The 17,094-nt window shown below is 41.1% G+C and overlaps 2 protein-coding genes across 3 annotated transcripts in view; one reads left to right on the top strand and one right to left on the bottom strand.

Moving 5' to 3' along the window:
• LOC134817745 (ubiquitin-conjugating enzyme E2 K-like) overlaps positions 1–17,094 on the top strand; it is a 95,229-nt gene that overhangs the window by 23,310 nt on the left and 54,825 nt on the right. The window lies entirely within an intron of this gene.
• Positions 770–17,094, bottom strand: part of LOC134817741 (protein PRRC2C-like) — a 41,386-nt gene continuing 25,061 nt past the window's right edge. Inside the window, exons 2-17 of the mRNA XM_063826986.1 lie at positions 14,581–14,726; positions 14,204–14,442; positions 13,861–13,966; positions 12,439–12,591; positions 11,471–11,595; positions 9,788–9,877; positions 9,010–9,187; positions 5,908–8,796; positions 5,550–5,746; positions 5,229–5,399; positions 4,789–5,094; positions 4,510–4,681; positions 3,947–4,391; positions 3,614–3,765; positions 3,296–3,451; positions 770–2,833 (exon numbers count right to left, since the gene is read on the bottom strand). Of these exons, the coding sequence (XP_063683056.1) occupies positions 1,887–2,833; positions 3,296–3,451; positions 3,614–3,765; positions 3,947–4,391; positions 4,510–4,681; positions 4,789–5,094; positions 5,229–5,399; positions 5,550–5,746; positions 5,908–8,796; positions 9,010–9,187; positions 9,788–9,877; positions 11,471–11,595; positions 12,439–12,591; positions 13,861–13,966; positions 14,204–14,442; positions 14,581–14,698 (6,444 nt within the window). The 5' untranslated portion in view covers positions 14,699–14,726 and the 3' untranslated portion in view covers positions 770–1,886. The remainder of the gene's footprint in view (positions 2,834–3,295; positions 3,452–3,613; positions 3,766–3,946; positions 4,392–4,509; positions 4,682–4,788; positions 5,095–5,228; positions 5,400–5,549; positions 5,747–5,907; positions 8,797–9,009; positions 9,188–9,787; positions 9,878–11,470; positions 11,596–12,438; positions 12,592–13,860; positions 13,967–14,203; positions 14,443–14,580; positions 14,727–17,094) is intronic.

Genomic DNA, 17,094 nt, shown 5'->3' with positions numbered 1-17,094 from the left:
CCCTATAAAAGCAAAAATTGAACATTTTATTTAGCAATTTAAGTGTCCATTAATGTCCGCCTATGTCCGCCTATGTCCGCCTATGTCCGTCTATGTCCGTCTATGTCCGCCTATGTCCGCCTATGTCCTGTCCTTTTTGGATTCTATGAGACAAGCGGAAATAGACGGACGTGACACCCCCCCCCCCCCCCCTAATCCTATAGTAATGAAAATGGGGCAAAAGACGTTGCTTTTAACCCAATATGTTGTAGCGCGATGTGTTACTGGGCTGCGCCGCGCACTCAATTATGCTTCTTGCAAAGAAGCTCTACTGGACCTTAACGAGCTGCGATGAATTGACATAGTCAATTAACCCAATATGCATTTGTTTCAAGAATTTTGTGCTGGCCGAAATTGGCGCTAAAAAACCATCCCACAGTCAGCATGCGCGGCTCACTACCTAGCTAGTTAGGGTTTCGAATAGTCTTTCAGGGCACTTAAAACGTGTTAAAATGTAAAAAGTTCATGTGATTATATACCAATCATCATCAACTTTTTGTCCACTAAACATTAACCAGTTTCTTGTAACTTTATTAAACCACTTATATAATAGCAAGATGGACTACTGGGCCGCGCATTCAATAATGCTTCTCCCAACCTTCGATAGATCGGAGAGATGCACGACTTGGCCACGCCGAGCTGCGAAGGATTGGCATCGTCAATCAATAAATTAGCTACAACTAAAAGTTAACCCTCCCTCTCACGGTCACACAAATAAAACAGGTTTCTTAGCAACCACATTAAACAACTATATAACAATGAGTTATTAGTACTGTTTCTTCACTGTTTAATTTCTAGGACAGTGTCCCTATATAATGTCATCAAATCCAGGACTCGTGGATCATTCAAGTAATCAGGCAATTCTTAAACATGGCTTAAATGTGGACGAGCCAGCTAGGGGCACGCTTGACGCTATTTGTCATTGAGGGGTCGTTCACATATTACGTTATCAATATTTGGCCAATTTTTAACCCCCTCCCCAATCAGTTTTCCACAGTAATATTGTGTTAAAAGTATGCTAGCGTTATCATTTTTAGACCCCCTCGGTAATGACTTAATATGTGAATGACCCCTATTACCAGTTCAGCCGATGGAAATATAAATATATATCTTCACGATGCGTTAAAGCATACAAATTTTCAAAATCCCACAATTAGATAAGCTTTACAAAACTGATAACTTAGTTTGTCCAGCCTGGCGGACATTGTTAAACGAATATAATACGCCCAGGAAAAAACAACCACGCCAAAAAGTAATTAATGAGATGATGATTGTCACATTTTATAGGCAGAAGTTTGAAGAATAAAATATTGTAATATTACTACCATATAGGTAAACATGTAATAAAATAATCATGAGAATCAACATAGCCAGCCATCGCCATGGCAACGATTCAAACCACAGTGACACACTTTTCGCGCAAGTTTTGTTTTACCCAACTTTAAAGTAACATAAATTGTTTTATTTCAAAATAACTGTTTCTCACTGTAAAACAATTCACATAAAAAGCGATCCTTCTTATGCAGCATTTCTAGATAATCACTCAATGTATAATATAAGAAAAAAGTTTTACAGTGTAAACATATATCATATCAAATGAAACGAAAGAAGAGATCCGGCTCTTATTTCCAGTAAACACGTGACAAGACGGCCACAACACTACAATAAATAGGTAATTTCTATACAGTAAACACTGGGCACGAGCGTGTAAAATAAATAGTATAATCGGAGGGTAACAGTACAGCATCCATTATTTGTCTTCAATATGCTAATATAATAAACAACTATACGAGCACGTGTGCGCGGCTCCAACACTCTGCAAGTGTGCATTGAGGATCTCCAGTTGATCAGTATCGATGTCGATGAGGAGGCGGTCCACCCCTGCGATAGTCCCGGGGCGGCGGTGGTGGGTAGCCCCGGTACATCGGGTGTGGAGGGTAGGGACCAGGACCGTTCCTGGGACCTCCACCTCGGTAACGTTGCCTTTCGTCGTGGTATCTGTCATCGTGGTACCTGTCGTCATGACGACGGTCGTCGTAGTAACGTTCGTCATTGTACCGTTCATCGTAGTACCGTTCATGGTACCTATCTTCTGGGTACCCTTCGTAGTAGTCGTTTTCAGGAGCAGGATATCCGTAGTTTCTCCTTCTGTAGGTGTTTCTTGTCTCACTGTGTTTCCTTTTCTCAGCTTTCTTTTCTTTTTCCTCACTATTTGTTTCTTCCTGCCTCTTCCTAGGTTCTTCCTCGACGATGATCTTCTCGACAGGCATGGTTTCTTTAACTGGAGAGCCGGGAGCCTTTCCAATTCCAACAGGTGACTGAACAAAGGATTGAGGCGGTTGTTCCTTGATTGGGGAGCGTGGGGACGTCTCAGGGAGAGCAGAAGGAGATAAGTCTATTTTCTCAGGAGGAGGAGGTTTTATGGGGCTGCTGGCAACAGGTTTCATGTTATCAGGTAGAGTTTCCTTAGCAGGGTCCTCACCACGTGCAATAGCAGCTTGGTACTGCTGGATCTGTGCCAGCGATTGCTGCTGCATGTGCTGCTGAACAGAGGGAGGGATCAGGGAACTGAACTTGTTCCTCATGTCCGGCACTCGGTGTAGTCGTCCATCCCGAGCTAGTTTTACTCGCGGCATGTTTCGCACCATAGGGTTGACGGTTTTAGCGGCAGCGATGGCAGCGGCTTGCTGCTGGATGAAGGCAGTGGCGTCTTGGCGAGATGACTGTTGTGGAAAGAGGGCGTGAGGCATTCGCTGTAAGTTCTGTTGGGCGGTCATGTTTTGCTGCATCAAACCTGTAACGGAGACTGTGAATATATTGAACAAGCATATATAATATAAGCAAAGACTTTCATCACGAAAGAATCAGGTGATTTCACGATCAATCAGACTTCTGAGAAAGTTTGAAATTTTCTAATGCGTCCCTATTACCCTATTGTTAAAAAGAGAGGCTGGGCCTGGATGGCCCACGAGAGGATAGCATGATGCTCAGCCTGCCTCTGGGGTATGGCAACCCTAGGGGAGGTTGCCGGAGATATCAATGTGTATAGTGGAGGATAGTGGCTAAGTTATGAGAAATTGTACCAAAGCCTTGCAACAAGTAATAGGATATATCAAACAACTTGTGAACAGGCAATGTATAATTAGTGTCCCAATACTGCGGCCTTGAATATCATGATAGTATCAAGAATTTGGTATTGGAAAATATTGTTGAAATGGTTTCAATTACAAATAAATGTTTTACTCTTGTTACCCACCATTAATGGCACTGAAGTCGCTGGTGATTGGTCGCTGAACCATAGCCTGTCTAGCGCCGAGTGTTTCCTTCTCAAAGCCCTGGTTGATAGGCTTGTAGCTGAGGTGAGGTAACACTGGTGACGGTCCGTTTGGCTGCATCACGTGTTGAAGCATCTCTGAAATTGTAAGCATCCAATTAGAACCCCGATTTACTGTTGCTGCTGTTTTCTTAATAAAAAGCTGAACACTAAACCACCTTATTTAAAGCAAGACCAAAAAATCTGTTACCAATACCATAGCTGATTATAGCATAATAATAAAATTATAAAGATACTGACCAGGTTTGAACATGCCCGGACGCGGGGGAGCCTGCATGGGATTACCCCCCGGGTTGAAGGGTTTAGCGTCCACGTGCTTGCTCATATCCGACTGAAGCAGAATATTGTCCGTTGGTTTCAGTTTGTAGTACAACTCCTGACCCGGCATCATCCTGATTAAAGGTTGTAGTTTAATTGGTTGTATTTTTAGTAAGAGAAAACTTGATTTGACACCCAGTCATGTCGTAAAAAGTATAAAATTTTGCCTTCTTGTAATCTTGTCAGTTTCGTGATTTCAAAATGTAGCAGATCCAACAAAGTCGGGTAAGAATTGAGTAAGTAAATCTAACTGACCTCTGATAGAAGAGTTGCTGGTTGGTGAGGGTGTTGGAGGTAGGTTTCTGCTGACCGAATGACATCATCCCGGTATGGTCCAACCCATCAAACGACCCCTGAGGGCTGTTGTACAGATTCTGGAGCTTGGGGCTGCTTGATTTCTGCTGGAACTGTGCGAAAGGATTTATCTGCGATGGTATTGGACTCATGGAGGGACTGCCATAGTTACCCGAGGACTGGTTAGTCATGAACTGGTTGGACATGAATTGATGGATGTTCTGATTTACGAAGTTTTGGTTTGATCCCGGATATATCTTGTTAGTAGGAGACATGGGGGACATATAGTTTTTGAAGAGGTCGGATGTAGTGACAGGGTTGGGACGATTCACGATGTTGCCAAGAGAAGAGAGAGGAGATGAGATAGGGTGAGACCCTATCAGTGGTAATGACGTATTATTCCCTCCTGAAAATGTAACTAGTTAGTCAATGGAAAAACTCAAAGTTCAGACTTTAAAATATTTCCTGGGATACATGGACCCCCTCCCCCAGTTGTGATGACTGATGAGCAGAAATGAACAAACCAATTTGGTGAGGAGAAGGAAGGATATGAGGCGTTATCTCAGATACAGGTGGAGAGATGAAGTGACCAAGAAGAGGTTGTTGGTGTTGTTGAGGAATTTGCTGTTGGGCTATCGTCGGCTGTTCCGGGTGTAGGCTGGGTGAGTTCTGTAAACTCTGCATCAGCGGTGAACCCTAAATATACAAGTAGATCACGTTTCAGTTCATTTTTAAACTGACAAAACTTGCTCATTTGAAAATTTGTTATGCCAACGTGCAGATAAATTCCACCCTCAAATTACCTGGATTCCCTGCATAGCAAAGAACTGAGATCTATCAGCTGCAGCCTGTTGTTGAGCAAGCTGAGCCTGTCCAATCTCCCTCAGCTGATCAGTGAGGGACAGTCCACCAGTGGAGGTTATCATCTGTTTGACGGCAGTGTTGAGGCCAGGAGTCCTGATGGGTGGTGACACGTCGCTAACTGGCATTGGTGGAACCTGAACAGGGTCCTCAACCAGGGGTCGTGGTGCAGGAGGTGTTGTCTGGGTGGATGTCTCTGCAGATACTAGATCGGGGGAAGTATCGGAGTCTTTAGGCGAGTCACTCAACTGAAAAAGATTTGTTTGTTTACATTTGATAAAGTTTATCAGACCCAATCACATTTTCTGACCCACAGAAATTTCTGAGACTACCTGAATTTTGATATTGTATGGAAATTGGAACAGTGACCCAAAAATCAAACCTCTTCACTTGAGAGAAGCTCAGGTTGAGGGGGAGCAGTTGGAACCCGATCCCTCTGAGACAAACCGACCACCGGAGGAGCAACTAATGGAGCTGTTAGCTTGGTGTCCAGTACCAGAGAGGACAGGGTCGTCTTCTCGTCCTCACCGTCTGACCTGATACCAAACAAATCCTGAGAGAGATTTATTGAACGTCAGACATTATTGAACGAAGACAACATGTCTTCAAACTACAAGAATATTACCATGCTATATTATAATTTTCTCCATTATAATTTGATAATAATATAGGCGCTACAAAGCTTTTCTAGTGCTAAACTGACCTCGACAACAGGAGGGATATTAAGATCGAGGGAGGATCCTGACAGAACACCGCTAGGTAACTGTAGTTCCTTCTCCTCTTCCTCTTCTTCCTCAATTTCTTCCTTTGACTTTTTCTTCTCGCTCTTCCTTTTCTCAGAGGCAACTACCGCTGCCTTTTCTGAAGCCTTCGAAAATCGGGGCGGCCGAGCTTCAGATCCTAAAAACGCCAAATTAAAAATTGTTAAATACATGAAGATAGAAAAGCCTGATAGATATTGCAATTTCTGCTAACGAGATTAGTAGAGATAGAAAAGGACCAGGGTGTTTGAACTACGAGAAGAGAGTCCGCGTATCTAATGAAAGTTAACTTTATCTTACCTCTCCAATTCTTCTCTTTGGTCTTCTTAGCCAGGTCAGCATCAGATGAGAATAGTGAAGTGCTCTCACCCGAGATCGGGGCAAGAATTTCCCGGGATCCGATAGTTTGTTTCTCTGAGAATGTTAGTGGTTTGTCCCAAGCGTTTTTCTTTGGATTCGACCAGATGTTAACGGACATGAGAGGCATATCGACGGCGGTGTTTGAGCTCCAGGACTTGACTGCGGCGGGGTTGAGAGGTTTCTCAATTCCAGTCGGTGAAGCAGATGTGGTGGAGACAGAGGTAGCTATTTCAGCTACAGTTGCCTGTTTGGCCTCTTCCTGAGAGATGGGTGCCTTTTTAGCTTTAGACGCTGACTTTTTGGATTTCTTTGATTTTGAAATTGCAGGTTTCTTTTCTGGTTCAGGTTCTTTCTTGCTTTTCTTACGAACCACCTCAACAAATCCCTCAGAATAATCTGCGGCCTCCTGGTCATCAAGCTCTTTTCCATCTACAGCATAAATACCTAACGTCAATAAGTCCATACCAGATTGTGTCATTTTCTTCAACCGATCCATTTCGAATTTGGTCTTTTCGATCTTCTTAGCTTTTTTAGCTTCAACAGCGGGATCTTTCGTCTTAGTTTTAGACGCTTCGCTTGGTTTTGCTTCAGCGGATTCTTTCTTAGAAGGCTCTTTCTTAGGATCTCTCTTTGTATCCCGTGACCTAACATCACTCTTTGCTCTTACAACCTTGTCTTTTGGTCGTTCATCATTAGTTACAGGTCGTGGTGGCACTGATTGGCTGGATGATTTCAATCTGTCAGCAGGATTAGCTGAGTAATATTTCAAGGAAGGAGTTTTACGAGTCCGTCTCTGAGGTCGCTCAGATTTGTCCTGCTTATCTCCATTCTCGTCACTAGGTTGTTCAGAGACAATTTTTGCTTGAGCTGCCGTTGATTTAGATCGTTGCTCATCAGATGATATCCATTCCTCTCCTTCCCTGGGGCGGCGAGGACGTCTCTCTGGTTTAGTTTTTTTATCCTTTAGATCAGTCTTGTATTTTTCGACTCGAGCCTTCTGTTTTGAAACAGGTTTCTTTTCGTCAGATTTGGGCGCACTCTCTTGGTCCCGGACTTCTCTCTCGGGGCGTGGTCGTCGTTCACGTCGAGGTTCCTCTCTCCGAGAATCACGTGGTCTCTCACCGCGAGACGAGCGAGGTTCCCTTCGATAGGTTGTGAAATCAGGCCGCTCATATCGCTCCCTGTCATATCGCTCTCGGGGATCTCTTCTCTCACGATCATAACGTTCAAATCTATCTTGATCACGTGCTGACTTCTCGCGTGGTGCTGCCTTTTCAGAATTTTGTTTGGGTTCAGTATCAGCATTTTCCTCGGTTTCTTCCTCGAGGACAGACTCTTCTTCAACAGCAACAGCTTCGTTTTCATCAACTAGTTCTTCTGGTTTATCCTCAGCATTTTCGAATTCACCATCTTCTGAGGCAACAGTTTCAGGAGGCGTTTCTTCTTTAGACTCAGATCGTTCCACTTTTTTGCTACGCTCCTGACGTTTTGGCCGATCACGTACATCAGCACGCTCGTAGTAAAATCGATCAGGTTCATCATAGTAGCTATACCTGTTGTATCGTCTCCGACTATCAGGAGCTCTTTCATCACGATCGTAACGATCTCTAGAATCATACTTCCGTTCACGGGATTCGTATTTTTCTGGTTCTCGATACTCACGATTCTCGGGGCGCTGTTCCTGTGAATCATTGCGTTTCCTTTCACGAGGTTCTCTAGGCTGTCTAGGCTCCCGGGAACTTCGGCCTTCTCTTGAACCACGTGGTTCCCTGGGTTCTCGATACTCGATTCGGAATACCTCCTCTTTCCTTCGTTGCTGACGGCGCTCTGCTTTTGCAGCCTTTTCAGTTCGATCGATGTCATAGAACTCATCTTGTCCTCTGCGCCGAATACTCCGTTTCTCCCGTTCAGCTTCTCGCTCTTCCTCATACTGTCGCCTTTCGTCTTCATCAAACGCAGAGCCGTCGTACTGTTCTGGAGTGCGATAGTCTTGGTACTGTTGTTGTCTGACTTTTTGAGCTTCAGCTTTTTGAAGGTCTCGTCTCCTTCTATCTTCCTCAGCCTCAATACGGTCTCGTTCAGCTTGTTTTTGCGCCCAATAGTTGCTAGTAGGAGCAGCTGTTGACTGGATTGGAGTTGGTTTCGGTGCAGCTGGAGGAGCAGGTTTTTGAAGAATTTCTACTGGTTTCGGTTTTTGTTGGATGGTTATCTGCTTCTTTGGCTCAGGTGGTTTGACTGTTGTCAGTGCCATGCTGTTAATACAGTTTGTAGCATCTTCTAAAGCTTTTCGTTGGCCATTATCCATGAAACGTCTTGAAGATTGTTGGTCAGGACGATCTCGAGTTCTCTGTTCATGACGATCACGATCATCTCTCCGATGGTTTGAGGGTGGATGTCTCTCGTAATGACGACCATCATCTCGATCTGGTGCGTAGTCGTCATCAAAATACCTGTCAGCATTACTGGGTGCTGGGGCACCTTCTCCAGCAGAACGGGGAATGTTCCAAACGTTTCCATCTTGGGCTTTCTGGCGTTCCTCCCAGACACTCACAGACTTGTCCTCTGACTCATCGTCTTCCCAATTGGCAGATATCTCTTCCTGTTCAGATTTTTGAAGGATCTGTTTCACCTCTACCTCATCTTCCTTGGGGAAGGCTTTCAACTCTTTCTTGGCGATGGATCTCGAAATGACTCGTGGAGCAGATTCTTGATTGAGGTCAAGTTTTTCCTCCAGTTGATAAGCTAGTTCGTCCTCAAGTGGTTCCGATAGAGAAGAGTGAGAAGATGTTCGACCGTGATAAGTTATTCTCTTCTCTTCGGACGGTTTACCTGAAGGTGGGGCAAGGTTAGGAGAACTAATTTAGTGACTAAATTCTGCCATAAAACATAGGATATCGAGAGTAGTAGTAATAATAGTAACCATGAGATTAAGCATGGCAACTAGGTATATTCAGTTAAAAGTTGTGACAGTAGCACTTATTTTAACAATGGACTGGAACAGTAAAACAGTCAAGTAACACCGCTGATTTCGAGATGACTTACCGACAGGGTCAGCCCTAATTTCTTCAGTCTGTTTCAACTTTCCAGGAGTACCAGGGAATGGTAAGGTGTAGGGACTAATATAGCCCATCTGCGGAGGATTTTGGTCCGGTGCTCCTGTCCCAACTTTCTGGGTCGGTTGAATGTCGTCTCCCCATTGCTCCGACGCTTTAGCTGGAATCTGCAAAACAGTGGTTTAAGCGCTGTTTTCGTCTTTAAATGATATCACAAAAGTTGTCATGATGATGAAAGTAAGTCGCGGATGTTATGGAATGAATTCACAAATGCAGGCCAGAGTCATGCAGAAAATATTCCGCTTATTGATAAAGATAGACGGACGGAACCCCGCCCGGAAACTAGTGATATAATTCTTGGCAGTGAACGAAAATTGCGCGGCTCTCAACGCGCCAAAATGTAAGTGAATAAATGGTGCGTAAGAGTAGTTTTCGTACGATCTCACTCTTTTCGGTAGACCCTTTTGCGTAATTGTGACCGTTTTCAGTTTGGTAATTTTCCAAAAACTAAAGGATGTCGGAAAACTTAGAGTGCATGCGTCACATACAACGTGAATGAGAAAGATACTGTTGATATTCAGCATGCGGAGTCTAAAACACTGCCTGGTGTAAACATTCGATCAATGTCAATTCAATGATATGCAGACTCTATAACAAAGAAACTTCTGCTTCCAGCTTAAAGCAAAACTGAAAATTTCCTGTTCCGTTCTGCGCGCTTATAATTTCTAATAAAACCGCTAGTTAATAAACGCTTAAACTTCGGGTACCTTTTCTTCAGCTTTTTCTTTCTCCTCTACCGGTTTCACTTTGACTTGAACTTCGTCATTACCGTGCAATGGTGGTGGTGCAGTGTACATCTGAAAATATACATTTATTAGAAATCGTTTAATCATCTTTTCATGTTTGTCAAGATCGGATATTATTATATTTAAATGAACAGCATGGTGTCTCCTGAACTATTCACTGGATATTCGTAGAGATTAAATTCCAGTAAAGGATTTATAATTTAACATTCAATTTCAAGTTTTATTTTGACAAAGCACTGCACTTCCACGATTAGTTTTATCCATCCTTATAATATGTAGTTCCAAATATTGCTGTCCAATAGGAGAAACTGATTCACTTTAACATGAGTACAATTGAGGGTCAACTTCATAAGAGACTAAACAGTATTTCAGTTAATAAAATGCACAACAGTGGGTGCCAGCTGGAGACCTAACTTTTCTTCTTTTAATTCTCTTCTAAATGTTCTGGATACATCTCTTGGATAACAAAGAGACGGAAATGTACTATGTGATATGTTGAACAAAGATGTTCTATAAAGTTTGAGAAGGATCTTGTGGGTTAAAGTTTCTATGGAGCTATGGGCTAAATTAAATTAAATTAAGTCTAGCAGATAAAAGTTTAAGAAGTTTGTAAGTTAAATTACATATTAACATTACAGCCTAGCAGGAAAAAACTGACTTTTATAATAGTGTATATTTTTTGTTATAGTGTCTATTTATATTTGTTATAGTGTCTATTTGTTATAATGTCTATTTGATATAGTGTCTATTTGTTAAACAAACATAAATTATTATTCCTCACGGAAGCATATTATGTGATTTGCTCAGCAAAGCTGTTCTACAAAGTTTGAGAAGTTTCTAGTGGTTACATCACACATAACCTAACATCACATTACTGGCTGGCAACAATTACTAACTGCTTCTCATAATAGTGTATAATCCTGTGTAACAACATTATACATTCAAAAGTAGAAACAACTTTAGAAAGACAGAGACGTGCATGTCACAGTTTTGCAGTCATTATTATGTACATTAGGGCAGTGACGTGTGTATTTTTACAAGTACAGGCAGATCCAGCAGATTGTGCAAAACTAGAAATTATTTCCTTGCATTAAACTGTCGGATTAGTAGTTTATACAAGAAGGCTGTAGACCATTTCTATCCAGTGAGTATCGTTTTTATGCTGAATTGTTGTTTGTTATCCAACTTTCAGAGAAACATTAAGCAAGAATCTTTAACAAGAATTGCGCCCGTTGTTTCGTTTTGGCGGACGCTAGATTTCCATTTCACTATAACTATTGATATAAGCTCTAATCAGCTCACCTTATAATAATAATATTGAAAAATTAGTACACTACGCTTATTACAAAATACTATACATTACTAGTATACATTAAAATACGCTGGTGCCGCGCATTCATTGACCACAGACTAGCTATACACCACATCTCCGCAAGCAATCCTCGCGCGCGTGTGCGCGGCAAGTTGACATGGTAACGAACGGAAGCAAGGAAGACGACATTTATTTGACCCACCTTCTGCAATCCCCAAAATCCACGTTTTTCTGCAAAAACGTCCATTCGTAACCTTTCACTATTGCCTTTTTTCAAAAGGGTGAAAAGGAAAAAATCGTGCTTGAGTATTAATGTTAAGTGGTATACTCACGTAAGGTATAGAAAGGGGGGCGTTAAGGGGTTGTGCCCCCGTGTAAATCTGTGGCGGGGTGCCTGAGTTAGCAGGGTAGATAGGCCTGTACACCGCGCCTGGTGGCATTCCTGTGTATATCGGACCTGTGGGAGATAAGAGAATTAGGCTAAAACAATTTGGGTCTCCCAAAACAATTTACTTGCATTTTTTCATTATATAGTTTAATATTACGAACGTAAAGCAGAGCCTCCTCAACAGAACGTGCTGTATATATTCAAAATGTAAAAGTTTTTGTGTCCCCCTTTGTTTGAGAAGTTCAATTAATACTCTGGACCATGAGTAAACAAAAACAAACTGTCGGTTTATTGGCAAAATTAGCTTGATAGCAATTATTGCAGATCAGAGGAGATTTGAGCCGAGGGACAGCAGACAAAGAGCTGACAAATTCCTAGGATACCAACAGGTGTCTAATTTAACAAGAACAATAGCCGTACTCTCTTGAAGATAATCATAGTATATCAAATTTGTTGATCACAGAAGATTATTTGCATTCAATTTAAACGCTTGAATGAGTATCATACTTTTAATTGCCCTGTTCTGGCCCAGTAACGTTATTATCCTAGTCATTAGGATTGATCGCGGGGCAAAATTAGAACTCGAATAACGGAGGTTTTATTCAGTATTGTCGAAAAGCGATGTTGGTATTTTTAGACCAACATTTCAGGACAAGTGGAAATTGAATTATGTTTGAATTGCGTCTCCTCTTAATTGCTATCATTTGCTATTTTTAGAATCGAAATGGCGAAAAATTCAGAAAATATCTGCACCACTCACAATTTTCAACATGCTGAAATGACGAAACCGGTAAAAAGTTTTTGGGATAAATGGTGAACATCGAATTTCGATGAACCTACAAGAAATTCGTTGACTGCAAAATAAGTAAATCAGATTTAATTGTTATGAGTATTGCTGAAATAATTAGTTACCTGGAACAGGAACCATGCCATACATGGGTGACATAGGAACCTGGACCACGCCGTAAGTCTGATTGATGGGGATTGTTATTTGGGGTGGGGGCATTGCTGGGTGGATAACAGTAGGAGGCATCGGTCCCATCGTGGGGGCTCCTTCTCCACTATCTGAAACAAAAGTAAGTGTTGGTCAGTATTAACTAACTAATTAACATCATTAGACACTATTGAAAAATCAACAAATATTTACAAATCATCAACAGGAGCACACTCGGCACAGTAAGGCTTATTATTGAGTAAATTGGTCAGTGACGTATGTAACCTAGGAACGGATCACTTATACCCACATTAAGAAAGTTTTAAATTTCCTCGCAGTACAGTGTTCCCCCTAAAAATGTTCTTATGCTCTAAAAAAACGGCAGGTCAAATTTCCTCTCACATCCAAAATTTCCTCGCAGTCAGACTGCCAGACTGCCGTGTTTCTGGATGTGGACACTTATAGGGATAATCTTCTAACGTAATTTTTCCACGTCATTCTGCGGAATGACGGAATAAAGATGACGGTCACGACGAATGCCGCATAACATGAGAACCCTCCCGTTACATGTACAAGCTTAAGTCGGGTGATTTTAATTCACATGCTAAATAACTAATGATTTCGTGCGCTTTTAAGCCGTGAGATTATGTGATCTATCGGACAAGTTTAAAGCGTAGTGCGGCCGTAACTTCGTAACGAGGTAATAGCCTGACAGTTGCGTCACGATAGTAAGCCGGTGTAATACCGTTACTTGATCTCTCGTGGAACCGGAGCAGGCTGAGGGTGAGTTATTATCTTGAAACCTAAACAGTAAACCGTTACATTATTACTTTCCTTTTACACTACTACGTTACTACTTTCCTTTTACTGCGCTTGGATAGTGAAATATTAATGCTGCATGGTTGGAGAATTGTGCGGATGAGGCATTGTTCAAATCAAATTAAATACGTCTTACTTTGATGTATTACAACATGGAATTAGACGATTAGGACATTACAGAAACATTTAACCGTAATTAAAGAAGTGACATCATTACAAGCACATAATAGGAGGGCTGGGTCCGTGTAGCACGTTAGGGAGGCAATACACGGGATATTGTGTTGCTGCTCAGAACGGCAAGCCATTGGAATTTGCAGCCAAATAATGTAACTTCCGATTTTTAATTGGATCTACACTCGGAGCTCACGGTTGAAATCTTTTAACAAACACGATGTGGTTTGTTACGTCTCAATAACCCCTACTTACAGGAAACAATCCCTGAATCCCATATCCCCCCACTTATCACGATTCAAGATAATTCTCATTGTGAAGATGAAGTCACGCTGTTGCAGCCGTTATATTTATTACATACAGTATTAAACTCATTATGTTGAATTACAGGTCTGCATTGCATTACTAACCAATGTTGGAAGGGTGCTTGTGCTGCTTTTCTCCCCATTTTACGGTTTGAGGACGTAGTTCTAGCCTTTGTGATGAGGGGGCATCTTCTCCAAGGGATGGAAATTCCTGAAAATGTGTTTGTTACGATCGGCTATTATGATTAGTAACTAAAAAACTCAAGGAGAGTGCTCTTCCACGATTCCAGAATCCAGCCCCGGCCTGTATTTATTGATCCTGACCAATATTTACTAATCCCGATCGATAACTCACAAAACTTTGATAACTTGCCCTTATACAAGAAATATTTTCGAACCTCATCTACAGAAAAAAACTGAAGTGGTCTTATGTTTTAAGTCTTCTTACCTGAGAAAATCCAGGATGTTTAGAGGCTGGCTTGTCCTCAACTTCTTTCCATCCCTTCTCCCCCTCAGTCGATTCTACCTGAGTTGACTCCTTCTTGCTTCCCCATCCGCCACCACCGGGGACAAGTGCCACGTTCGGATCATTTCCTGCATTTTCCTTTTTGAGACTACTACAAACTGCTGGGCGAGGTAATCGTCGAGTGGATACTCCGACTTTTCCAAGTGACTGCAGACCGCGACCTGGAAATTATAAGTGAGTAAACTTGGTGAAGACTGAAGATCATTATAACTGATTATAAACCGTTGTTGTACATCTGGTTGCTGGAATTAAGTCCAAGTAAACATTAATTTAATATCTTAACATTCTTAATTACTAACCAGTGGTCGACTTGGCCGCAGTTTTGGGGTCGCGTTTATTGAAGTGCTGCGATAGGTTTATACTCTGATATTTGCGGTTACCATCATTTTTTCCTCCCCTATTAAACTGATCTGACATTTCATGTATAACATTGAGACGACAGCCTAACAAGATGTTAGTGGTAAGAGACTGCGACTGGGGAAAATAATAATATTAAATCTTATAGAGTTACGTAATTGAAACAATCATGGCCACTTATTGTAGGCAAAACATTTGTCCTGTCAATGAAGATTGAAGATGCTCCTTGTTGAATAAGTTTTGGTATGAAACCTGAGTTATATAACATATCAAAGTTACTAAGACCGGTCTTAAGACATGTGGATACAAATATCAAATGGAAGAAGATGCAGCCATTAGGGTTTGCAATTGATAATATCAGCAATAAAATCACAAAACATCACAAAATAGCAAACAAAAAAGCAGTATATACAGTTCAAAATGTATAATGTAGTACAAATGTTTCCTCTATAATACTGCAAAATGCAACACTCTCATAGGAAGTTCCCTCATTCATGTCACTTGTGCCCAAAACTCCCAAATGAACTTTGTGGCAAAACCAAATCGGTGGTAATTGATGACTTTGCGATAACCAGGTAAAATGTAGAAGTGTCATAGCTACAAAATGTACTGAGTACTTTACTTCCTTGGCTACCAATCTGAACGAACAAGTGTTAGCCCAAGATAGACTCCCTATTTGACCAATAGAGTATTTTTGCCTAGTACATTTTCAAATCTGTTGACAGCTCAATTATCATCAAGGACACTAGCCCAAACAGGATTGCTGATGTAATTGTGAGCTTTGAGAATGGCAAAGCAAGCAATATTCCCATAAGTTAGTTGAGAAAACGGCCTATCTGTTACACTTGCTATCTATGTACACTGTCAATTGAGATAAATGAACGGGAAGCGGTTATTGAGGGTTAAATAAGGACCCCTCAATAGATTCCGAATCTTAATCAAGGGCTCTTTCAGTAAATATGCCCTGAGAAACAGAGGAAACGGCCTATCTGTTACACTTGCTGTCTATGTACATTTTCGACTAAGATAAATGAACGAGAAGCGGTGATTGAGGGTTAAATAAGGGCCCTTCAAAAGATTCCAAATCTTAATCAAGGGCTCTTTCAGTAAATATGACCCGAGAAACAGAGGAAACGGCCTATCTGTTACACTTGCTGTCTATGTACACTTTCGACTAAGATAAATGAACAGGAAGCGGTGATTGAGGGTTAAATAAGGGCCCTTCAAAAGATTCCAAATCTTAATCAAGGGCTCTTTCAGTGAATATGCCCCTAATTTAACATGTGTTTAAATGGAAAAAACCACTTTCAATCACAACCTTAACTTTAGCTTCGTTCAGAAAGTGCTAAAGCATGGTATATAAACAAACCCAAAAATGTAATTCAAGAAAACAACCATTTTTTTCATGAAAATGTCAATCTTCTAATACTTAATCATACAGGATGTTCTCTGTATTCGGTATGGACTTGTTTCTATTGTAAAGTAAAGCATAGTAAAGTTCATTGACCTGTTGACAAAAACAACAATTTCATTTAGTATCTATTAAAGCAAACAAAAATATATTTTATATATCTAGCAGGACCTTTAACCCATTAGGGACGATAGGGTCGTTTTTATGACCCACCTTTTCTAGACGAAAAACCAAATTACTAAACGCTATAACGAATCTATAGCATATATACTCAAAATTTATTGGGCTTCATTATATGTAGCCCAATAAATTTTGAGCATATATGCTATAGATTCGTTATAGCGTTTAGTAATTTGGTTTTTCGTCTAGAAAAGGTGGGTTATAAAAACGACCCTATATATGACAAAAACTCACCCACATATGACAAAAAAGATATGGAACAGATATATAAAGCTCATGAAACGAGGAAAATGAAAAAGTACAACAACAGAATCATCCAGGTGGAAAAAGGCACCTTTACCCCACTTATATACTCAACAAATGGCGGATGGGGTCCACAAGCCACAAGATACCACAAGAGACTCGCTGAAAAACTATCCCAGAAGAGAGGAGAAGACTATGCGGCTATTATGTGTTACATGCGCACCAGGATTAGATTCTCAATCCTCAGGAGCACCCTGATAGCGGTCAGGGGTGAGAGAGGGAGACGGCAATCGTATACATTGCCAGTCAGTGTAACTTCGTTTAACTTGATACCTGCCACCATGGACTATGAATGTTTCTAGACACTATCCTTTTGATATTGAGACATTGGTATCTCAGATCACGTGTACACCGTTCCTTTTTTTTTAAAGACACATTAATTTATTGACACTCACAGCTATAATTTTTAATCGTTGAATCAGTATCTTTATCTATTAACTTATTACACATTTGTGCTCTGCTTAAGCATCACTTGACTATTTAAAAAAATTGTTTGTTCAGGCCATGACCTTATAGTCAGCCAATTGGCCATTGCTATATTATGTGTATATTGTTTGAATAT

The sequence above is a fragment of the Bolinopsis microptera genome, chromosome 7 (genome assembly GCF_026151205.1).
Source record: "Bolinopsis microptera isolate Bmic1 chromosome 7, MBARI_Bmic_1.0, whole genome shotgun sequence".
NCBI classification, from domain to species: Eukaryota; Metazoa; Ctenophora; class Tentaculata; order Lobata; family Bolinopsidae; genus Bolinopsis; species Bolinopsis microptera.
Note: the sequence above shows the minus strand (reverse complement) of the source record. Positions and strands in the feature narration are given on the sequence as shown.